The sequence below is a fragment of the Miscanthus floridulus genome, chromosome 17, assembly GCF_019320115.1.
Source record: "Miscanthus floridulus cultivar M001 chromosome 17, ASM1932011v1, whole genome shotgun sequence".
NCBI classification, from domain to species: domain Eukaryota; kingdom Viridiplantae; phylum Streptophyta; class Magnoliopsida; order Poales; family Poaceae; genus Miscanthus; species Miscanthus floridulus.
Window position 1 is genome coordinate 94,077,725 of NC_089596.1, and position 10,762 is coordinate 94,088,486.

Here is a 10,762-nt window from a genome sequence, read left to right on the forward strand (position 1 = left end):
TACACGCAGCATCCATCACATCACATTCACCTCACCGCACTCGCCCGGATAAGCGTCGCTTCCTCTGGGCTCCTCCGGCCGGCTCGCGCTCGCCTGGCCGGCCCCGCCAAGGCCCCCTCCCAGTCCCAATCATCCATCCCACGCGCGCACGGCGCCCACACGCAACGCGACGCGACGACGCCGTTGCTGTTGCCGTTGCCGTTGCCTCTTAACTTGTGATGCAGCAGCAGACCAGCAGTGCGAGAAACAGATCGATAGGCGGAAAAGTGCAGGATTGAAAGGAGAGGATCCACCCTACGCCTACGCTACAGAGATATAGCAAGCTAGGGCCAGGGAAAAAGAACGGCGCCAACTCGGGGCAGGCATCATGCTGGACTGGTACAAAAGAAAGGCCAGGCGGCAGTTCTTCTGCCACAGATAGCTGCAGCTCCCTCGCTCGCTCACTTCAGCTGGCTCCTGGATAGCCAATCTTCCCACGGCCTCGTCAGTCGTCAGGGTTCTAGAGTTCTTCAGCTACCTCAGGTCACTCACTGCACCTCATCAGGTGAGTTCCTTGCTCCTCGCTCTGCTGAATTCTCTTGCTGTACAGTTCAGTGTTAGAGTTTCAGGGCCTATGAACTAGAGAGGCTACCCTTGTCGGAATGACTTTGAATCGATCTGCTCACTGCTGAAAGATCAGTCTCGATTGGGCGTTTGAAGTGACTTTGTTCTGATCGTTTCCTCTACTAGCTTGAGCAACTACTAGCCTACTAAGCGTCGATTCTATCTCTATCTCTCTCCAAGGATATGGTTGCGTTGTGGAACACAACAACTCCAGAAGGTTTTAGTCATCCCGTCGCCGAATAGGATGAGTTGCCGGCTCCGTTTCCCTTGCCCAAAATGCCTTTGACGTGAGCTGATTTGGCGACCCGGAGTCATGTCTTTTCCGGCTCATTTTTTTTCATCCCGGCTTTCCTTCGCTTTGACCTTGCATATATTATACCCCACGTTTAGTTTCACAGCTTTCTCCGTCCGAAGTTGAGTATGAAACTAACTTTAGTTTCCGAGTCAGTCTTAGCTTACTTGTATTCCTCACAACTATCCATCGAATGTTATCATATAGGCCGTAGGGTTTTCAGTGCTGTCGAAGCCTTGCTGAACTAGCACCATCCACGTATTTATATACGCAAACTAAAGCTTTGTTTCCTCTTGCCTCTCCTAGATCAAGTCCCATGGAGGAAAGCTCCGGAGAGAGAGCTCCTTCCACTCCGCAACTGCTAAACCTCATCCGAGACGAGAGAGAATGGAAGGTGATCAGGCAGACAGAAGATGCAGGGGGCTCATCAACAACCACAAGCCCTGATGCCGAGGAGGACTCCCAGCTTGAGCTGAAGCTCGGCCTCCCTGGTGCCCAAGATGATGAGAGAACAGCGCGGCCAGGAGAGAAGATGGAGCAACAACAGGAGAACTGCACGGCACTCTCCCTTGGTTCTGGTTGCTTCCCATCACATTCGAAGCTCGCCACCAGCACTGGTGCTACCACCGGGGCAAAGAGAGGGTTCTTGGCAACCGTTGGTGCCAAAGCAGAAGGTAGCGCAAAGGGAATTAAAATATGCAACCGTTCATTAGTAAGTTCACTGAGCTGCTGGAATCCCGTTTACTAATTTCTGACATCTTTTTCTGTGTGATTTTGTAAGGTTGTAACCAGAGGCAGGAGGACAGGAAAGGGTGTGGGAATGAGTTATTAACATTGGGAGGTGAAAACATGGCAGGTGAGAGGAAGAAAGGGTGCTGTCCCCCATCATCGTCGCATGACTCGGCTGCTGCTGGGCCGCCTGTGCACAGCAGCAGCAGCAACCCCCACCTGACGAGGTGAGGACTGAGGACAGGCTTGTTTTACTTGCTTTCCCGTCTTTTTGTGTGCTCCCAGCTTGGGGAGCTATGCTTGTTTGTTTTTGTCGTCGCATATGCGTGATCTTGGGAAAGGATTACATAGTCTAATGTTCCAGTCCACTTCATTTTGACTTTTTGATCCTTGCTCCCAGAATCAAATCTGATAAGTGATAAGCAAGCGAGCATACACAAGAAAATAGTTATGAAGTTTCCAGTTTCAAGGAGTAACCTTGGTCATGCAAATTCACTAATCTGCTATAATAGAAAATCGCGTATCAATCAACCCTATGGTTATTGTCTATGACACAGATTAGTTTTTGCCCTAAACGTTTTCTTTGTTAGTTCTGACTATCCTTTTCGGCCAGTGAACTGATTTACATTCAAATCAACTATAGTATACGTCCTACTGACAAAATAAAAAAAAACTGTAGGAGGTGGGAGTCGGTTGCAACATTCTCAATTTAACGTCACATCACTTGAGATGCGTATAACTATTTCGGATATTTTAGTTTGTTATAACACAACAGTGATTTGATTTCCTTTTCTTTCCGTACAAACTTGAAGGACTGCAAACTTACTCAACTCGCTCAAATTCAATGTAGAGGCGCTGTTCTTCCAGTGGTTGGTTGGCCTCCAGTACGGTCCTTCAGGAGAAATCTCACAAATGCCAGCTCATCTAAGCAATCCCCTGAGCAACAAAACGATGAAGCTTGTGACAAGGCAAAGCAAACTTGCAAGAGAAGCCCACTTATCAAAATAAACATGGACGGCATCCCCATTGGAAGGAAAATAAACCTCTCAGCATACGACAACTATCAGAAGCTTTCATCTGCCGTCGAAGATTTGTTTTGTGGCTTTCTTGAAGGTACAAATCATAAATACAAAAGAAGTACTTGGTCATTTTTATATAATCAAATACTTTGTGCATATGTATAGCGCTAATGGGACAATTTTTTCTAAAGATTATGAATTTGGTTGTTCAGCTGCCCAAAAGGATTTAGCCTGTTCTGAAATTGGAGAGCAAGGAGCAGAAGAGAAAACATTTTCAGGGTTGTTGGATGGAACTGGTGAATACACTTTAATTTTTGAAGACAGTGAAGGAGGCAGGACATTAGTTGGGGACCTACCATGGAAGTAAGCCTTCCCTTCTCCTTTTTGTCTATGTATATGAGAATTCACAAACCTAGTAGATTTCATAAGTTTCTTAAGCTATATCCTTTAGTTACAATCATTTTTTTCTTCCTTATGGTGTGTTCTTAATAATTGTAATTATTTTCACATTTTATCAAAATTTGAGAATACCAACTAAAAAAATGACGGTTGTCCTATCTAAATGAAATTATTTAATTCTGCAGTGTATTTGTTTCTACTGCTAAGAGGCTGAGGGTTATGAAAACCTCTGAACTTCCTCATGGCCTGGTAAGTACAGTGCAGATTCAAGCTGTCTTTGGTTTCATGTTATGGAAATTTAAAACTTTATCACTGCTAAGTTTATAAATTTAATTATTTTATATTGACATAAATCCCCGGTTTTGTTTCAGTTACTCAATTCAAAGTTTCCACTCATTTCTGTTTTTAACCTGCTATTTTACAGATTAAAACTGCCTCTGAGAGGGAGTGCTGATAACTGATATGAGGCCAGTCGCCCAGGCCCAGCCTTTGAATCATGCAAGCTGTGTCAATCATTGGCTTCTTCGGATGACCCTTTTTGGCTTGTAGAGATAAATCTAATAAGATAATGCTAGAATATTGCCTATGTCCTGAATGCACTGCATATTTTGTAATTTTCCTTGCTCTATTTCAGATATAGTGCTGGTCAGTGCTATTCGACATGGTCTGTTAGGTCTACTGAAGCTAAAGAATGTGTTTTTAGTGTGATGTGGTAATTTTCAGCTAACACTGGGACGCAAAAGGCATGCGTAAATATAATGTTTAGATTACAATGGTAAAGCATTTCCTTCTGCCAACCCAAGTAACAAGTATAACAAGGATGGGATTCAGATAGCTCATCAATAATGGAGGATTTGTCACATGCACAGTGACAAATACTTTGACCTGATTCAACTTTATATACCACGAGAAGTCTGAGAGATACCTGTAATTTGTACCATGAGGAAAAGGAGAAAGCCCTTATATGCTTGCTTGCTGCAGCTCAGGCACTCCATTTCACTACTGCAACAGGTATTCGTGAACAGCCAAACGGCTGGTTTATAACCAATAGCTCCATCTGCAGATAATGAAAACCTGTAAGTTAAACATAAAGTATAGGACAACAGACAAAAAACTACCATTTATTTTTCTGCAAACAGATGGAAATATTCACTGCCATACTTCCAGCCTTGGAATTGGGGACAGAGGAAAGGTCATTGTCATTGGACCACCCCTGAATACCGAACGGCGGAAAAGAGGAAGAGACGGGGTGGATTACGAAAGAATCTTTAGGCCTGGTTTAGATTAGAGTTAGGAATTAGTATTTGACACTGTATCATTTTCGTTTATATTTGATAATTATTGTCCAATTATGGTTTAACTAGGCTCCAAAGATTCGTCTCGTAATTTACAATCAAACTGTGTAATTAGTTATTTTTTTTATCTACATTTAATACTCCATGCATATATCCAAAGATTTGATGTGATGAAGAGAATGAAAAAACTTGCAATCTAAACAAGACCATAGCTACTTTTGTTGTGTCCTTCCCAAACATCTGTATGCCCCGTGTTGTGTGCTCATATGTCGCTAGTGCGTATTTTAGTTGCTAGGCTGAAAGCTATATTGCCTTTGCACGAACTTTGCATTGGAGCAGGTGAAAGCAACATGAGTACTTACAAAATTAAGCATGCCAAATTACCAATTGCCCAACCCATGGCTTCTTCATAAAATTAAGTATCAGTATCAGTTTGCCCCTGCCTGCACGTTTCGGTATTGTGCTCATGAATACAGCTTGTCAGATTACTGTTGTGGATTGAGATGTTTGATGCCGGAAATATCGCAACCAAAAGAAAAGGTGTTTTCAATGATGCGATAAATGGTACAGATGAGCACTTAATTGAGATCTAATGAACAATTCAACTTGCTCAAACAGTTCTTCGTTTTTCCCTCTCTTACTGGAGTCGACCGGACGCTGGGACCCAGCGTCCGGTCACTTCACCTCTTAGCATCCGGTCACTTCCAGACGACTTCCCCTTATCAAATAAACTGACCGGACTCTGCGCCAGCGTCCGGTCACACCGAATTCAGCGTCCGGTCAGTATTTGACCCTTCATTCACTTTCAACTCTCTATCATATGTGAATGAAGTTTGCTCCAATGGATCTAAGGGTTTTTTAGGAGTTACCTAGTGCTAGGTTTAGCAAGTATGCACCACACCTAACCCACTAGACTCACATAGGTCAAGCTACCCGTCCATACCCCCTTAATAGTATGGTCAAAGGAAAAGTAAAGTCCTAAACTATTATAAGTGTCTCTTCAACTCCAATCGACACTTAGAACTAGTCCATTCTTAATCTTGTCGTCCATCCTTTGAAAATCGAAACGATTTCCATCGTAGGGGCATGACCACCATGATAGCCCAATCGATCTCCATTTCCGTGACCTAACTTAATTGCCTCTGCAAAACACACGTTAGTCACAGTAATCACGTATTGTCATTAATCACCGAAACCCAACTAGGGGCCTAGATATTTTTAATCTCCCTCTTTTTGGTGATTCATGACAATACCATCTCGAGTATGTGAAAGGGTTGAGGTTTTTAACACGCTTGGTTCATATAAGCTTTTGTCAATAAGAACAAAAGAATTAGGCAAGCTTATATAACCCAAGCCAACATGATGTACTCAAAAGATATAAAATAAGCATGAGTACAAGTAATAAAGCTCATTTACATTAGAGTAAAACACGAAAGCAAAGCAAATGAACATAACACTAGTAATATGACATATAAAAGATTCAAAGTAGAGAGCACACATGTCACGTATCACGATCACGTAGATATCACTATCACATAAATATAGTTTGATGCATAAAAGTAAACTCATGAATGGATAATAGTATATCACACATAAAAACCAAATATAATAGATACACTAAGCTCCCCCTAAGTCGCTCCCCCTAGGTCTAACATACTCGATCCCTCTCCTCCTTTGACGTCAAACACCAAAACCTAAGGGTCGGTCGGCGGGGCTGCAGCGGACGAGTCAGGCGCTGAGATACGAGGAGCGAGCTAGAACTGTGTGCCATCATCATCTGACCCTGAGCTCTGAGTTGTCTGACCCTGTGTAGCTGAAAGCGATGCTAAAGCAGTCTGGGTCAGATCAAAGACTGGAGCGACCATAGACTGTGCAGGTATCACTGAAGCAGGCGGCTCTGATAATGTAACAGAAGAAGGGAGCGTCTCTGTAATCCCGGTAATAGGTGCAACTATAGAAGGACCTGGGACATATAAATATGGCGGAGTAGGCTACCCTGTCGACTCACTGAAAGTCACTCCAAGGTTCCTAGAGACTGAGGTATCTAACACTAGCAGCGAGGAAGTCTGAGCCTGTCTGAAGCCTGTCTGAAGAGGTGTGAACTGCGGGGCTAGCACTAGCGAGGCAAACCACTAGGACACCTGCTCTATAAGTGAAGAAAACTGTGCTGGTGGCTATCCCTGACTTTGAAGCCCACTAGGCTGTAAAGCTAGAGTCATAGAAGTGGTGGCAGGCTGACCTAGTTGGGACAAAGACTGTGGTGGTGGAGCCACAATAGCTGTCACAACATGCTGCATAAATCCAAGGAGCTGCTGTTGCATGAGGAGCTGCTGCTGATACATGGCCTGCTGCTGCTGATGCATGGCCTGCTGCTGCTGCTGGATCACCTGCTGTTGTCGCTGGAACTCATCCTGCTTAGTCTGAAACTGAGCAAAAGTGACAGCTGTCTCCTGAGTCTGGCGAGCTTGATCCTGCCTCATCTGCTCAAGTATGGCAAGTAGAGCAGGGTCAGTCTGTGGTGCAGATAGAGCTGAACTAGAGCTAACGACCTCATGGTCATGTCATCGTAGAGGCATCTGAGAAATAGGCTGGTAGTCATTATCTGAGCTGTCACTGGGGTCACTCGCAACAACCCCTCCTGCTAAGCATCAAGTTGCTGCTCCTCTATAGCTGCTATGCTCCTGATGGTCTCATCTTGCTGAGCTACAGTCTCTGGCACCTCTGGACGTCGGCTCGGCTGGCTGGGTGTCCTCACTGCACTATGTCGGATCATCTAGGTCATGTTGTATATAGGGAACTCTATAGTAGCACCACTATACTCTGCCAGCATCTCTAGTGGCCTCACAGCAACTGCCCTATGGATCAGGAATGTAATCCAGTGAGCATATGGCAGCTGTCTGTGACCCTTGAAACCCTCTGCAATAGTATCCTCCATCTCTGATAGAAGGAGATCCCAAATGTCAAACATTGTCTGCTGCATCAGAGTGTTCAGTAACCATAACTATATGTGAGTCAAGCCCTCGTGATACCCTATCCTCGAAAGCAGTGTCCTCTTCATAATAGCATCAAGCACTCTAGCAGTGGGAGTGAGATCACTGGGTGTCCTGCTAGACCCCTCATCGAATAGCTCTATGAAGCAATGATAGATTAGATCTGTAGGGGGCACCATACTGCCATGAGGGCGTCTAGGGGTGCTGTCTGTCCATAGCAAACCTCATGTAGCCGGACGGGCTGCTCCTAAAGCCTGAGTATCTCTCTGACCCTAGTACTCGTCAGCCTATAATCTCTGCCTCTAAATGCAAAGTGTATAAATCTATGCTGCAGGTCAATCCAGAGTGTAGTATAGAACCGACGGACCCAAGATAGAACATATAAGCCTATCCATCCAAGTAAATCTGTCAGCCCTGAAAGGTAAGCTAGGTAAGGGCGAATATGCTCTCCAGCTGCTGCTACAATAGTCTCAATGTTGCACACCCTCTGAGATCTGAATACTGCCCCACTGTTAAGATATGCATTATAAAAATCTTCCTGCAGAGATGTGTAGAAACCCTGTGAAGCACGCTCATCCTGCCTCAGTGGAAACCACTGCTCAAAGTCCACAAATCTAAGCTATTGCACCTGCTTGGCCGTGGCGGCCCTCAAATCCAAGTGAGTCACTGGAGGCGGACCCTGTGGTCTAGGCGGTGGACGTGAAACCCTCCGCTATGTCTCTAACCTCGGTATGACTGGAGCACGGGTATGACCAGAGTGGTGAAGCTATGGCTGAGGTGCCTGCTCTGTCTCCTTGGCCTGCTCTCCCTCCTGAGTCTACTCTGCTGGCTGTGGCTACTGCTGTGACTCCCCCTAAGGTTGACTCTCATCAATAGCCACACGCCATCCTCCAACCATGAGAATCCTAGCTAGACCACCATGACGGCGCTCAACCTGCTCAAGTACAGCCCTCGTAGATGGAGAAAGCTGATCTGCAATGACAACACCACTCTGAGCACCTCCTCTCTCTATGCGCTTTGTGGCCTCTGCAACTATGGCTGCTCTCGTTGTATCTGCATCAAGATACTTATGCTTCCGCGTCGCTAGCTTCTTCATCTCCTTGCCTTTTGCATCTGTAGGCTGGCGAGGTGAGGGCCTCAGATCCTCATCACTGGGACCTCCTTCGACATTCTTGACACGAGCCATCTGATGAAGCTGAAAGGAACAACTGCCCTGACAAGAATCAACTGCCAACTGTCACTTCTCAGGCTTGGCCTCGATCCGTACTCGCGAGCTTGGCCCCAAGTTAACTGACAACTACCAATGGGACCACAACGGCACTGACTCACTGCACAATAGAATAGATAGAATATACAAATAAATACAATATACCTAGAGATACAAAATCTTAGGAAGCAAGCAATTAGGAACGAAATTGGAAACGAGGGCTTGCTACCTGATGAACTTGCGAAACAACAAGAATAGGAATGGATCGGGGAACCACCGGGTCGGCTAGGGTTGCAATGCGGCGAGGATCGACAATAGAGGATGTAGGGCACTGCAATGTGGCTCAGGCACGTGAAGTAGAGGCACAAGCGTAGGCTAGGGCAATAGTACGACAGTGCTGGAATAGGGGCTCGGTGGCGCTAGGTCAGAGCACGTGCATGGCGGCACGGACTGGAGGCGGCGCTAGGAGCAGTGGCGCGGGCGAGCGTGGAGGCGGTGCTAGGGCACGAGCACGACGGTGGCGCTAGAGCTGCACGAGTGGCGGCGGCACAGCTATGGGCAAGCAGCGTGGAGCAGCGGCGCGGGTAGCAGCGGCGCGGCTGTGGGCAGGCAGCGCGGAGCAGAGGCGCGGGTAGCAGTGGTGGTTTTGGTGAATTGATGAAACCCTAAGTGCTAACCTAGTTTATCAAGTGATCATGAGATAGGTAGCACACTCCAAGTGATGAAGGAAATGAAGATCATAGCATGATGATGATGATACCATGATGATGATCAAGTGCTTGGACTTGGAAAGAAGAAAGAGACAAACAAAAAGCTCGAGGCAAAGGTATAAACTATAGAAACTATTTTGTTTTGATGATCAAGACACTTAAAAAGTGTGATCACATTTAGATTTGATAGCCGTACTATTAAGAGGGGTGAAACTCGTATCGGAATGCGGTCATCAAAGTGCCACTAGATGCTCTAACTCATTGCATATGCATTTAGGATCTAGTGGAATGCTAACACCCTTGAAAATGTTTGTGAAAATATGCTAACACATGTGCACAAGGTGATACACTTGGTGGTTGGCACATTTGATCAAGGGTGGTGTAGTTTAGGTGTAAGGGTAAGAAACTCCACCGGCTCCCTAGACAGAAAAAATGGAGGTCACTAGAAGTGACTGGACGCTGGCCTCAGTTGGACCGGCGCGTCCGATCAAGTGTAACAGCAAAGACGTTGGCGTCGGTCAAATGATCGGATGCTGGCTGGGTGTGTCTGGTCAGTGCTGACGTACGCTGACGTGAGGCACACAGAGGAGACATCATCTGACCAGACGCTGGCAGGGTCCGGTCAAGCATGACCGGACGCGTCCGGTTGGCAAAAACACGTTTTGGACCCTTACTGTAAACAACCGAACGCTGAGGGTCCAGCGTTCGGTCAGCTCTTTCGGAGCGTCCGGTCAACATGTCGACCGTTGAGATCAAACGTTCCCTGTTGAACGCAAGAGACACGTGGCCGCCATCGGGCGACCGGACGCTGAGGTGCAGCGTCCGGTCAGTTGGACCGGAGCGTCCGGTCACCCCGCACTATACCCAGTGAAGGGGTACAACGGCTCTATTTCATGGGGGCTTCTATTTAAGCCCCATAGCCGGTTCAAGCTCACACTCTTGGCCATTTGCATTGACATAGCAACCTTGTGAGCTTAGCCAAAGCCCTCCCACTCATCTCCATCATTGATTCATCATCTTTGTGAGATTGGAAGAGAATCCAAGTGCATTGCTTGAGTGTTTGCATCTAGAGGCACTTGGTGTTCATGTTTTGCTGTGGATTTCACTTGTTACTCTTAGTGGTTGCCACCACCTAGACGGCTTGGAGCAGCGAGGATCGTTGAGCGGAGAGTGGTGATTGTCTCCGACTCCGATCGTGGTGATTGTGAGGGGTTCTTGACCTTTCCCCAGCGAAGCGCCAAAAGGTATACTAGTGGATTGCTTATGGCTTGTGTGATCCTCATCTTATGTTGGTTGTGCGGCACCCTATCGAGGGTTTGGCGTGTGAAGCCAATTAGCGTGTGAACCTCCAAGTGAGTGAATCGCCATAACGAGGACTAGCTTGCCGGCAAGCAAGTGAACCTCGGTAAAAAAAATCATTGTGTTCATCATTGATTCCGAGGTGATTGGTCTTTATTGTTATTCATCCTTGTGATTGATTGGTTCTTTCATCTACAAGGTGGTATAACCTTATTGATC

The 10,762-nt window shown here is 46.3% G+C and overlaps 1 protein-coding gene across 3 annotated transcripts; it reads left to right on the top strand.

Annotated features, from left to right (window-relative positions):
* Positions 1–264: 264 nt before the first annotated feature.
* LOC136517463 (auxin-responsive protein IAA18-like) lies at positions 265–3,822 on the top strand. Of its 3 annotated transcripts, none has more exons than XM_066511024.1 (7): positions 265–544; positions 1,202–1,569; positions 1,677–1,851; positions 2,475–2,737; positions 2,835–3,006; positions 3,228–3,291; positions 3,467–3,822. In XM_066511024.1, the coding sequence occupies exons 2-7, from the start codon at positions 1,212–1,214 to the stop codon at positions 3,494–3,496; spliced, it is 1,062 nt and encodes a 353-aa protein (XP_066367121.1). In that variant the 5' UTR covers positions 265–544; positions 1,202–1,211; the 3' UTR covers positions 3,497–3,822. The 3 variants fall into 3 exon arrangements, with proteins under 3 accessions (XP_066367121.1, XP_066367124.1, XP_066367123.1); XM_066511027.1 differs by having other exon boundaries at positions 270–544; positions 2,856–3,006; XM_066511026.1 differs by lacking the exon at positions 265–544 and having other exon boundaries at positions 727–1,569.
* Positions 3,823–10,762: the final 6,940 nt, after the last annotated feature.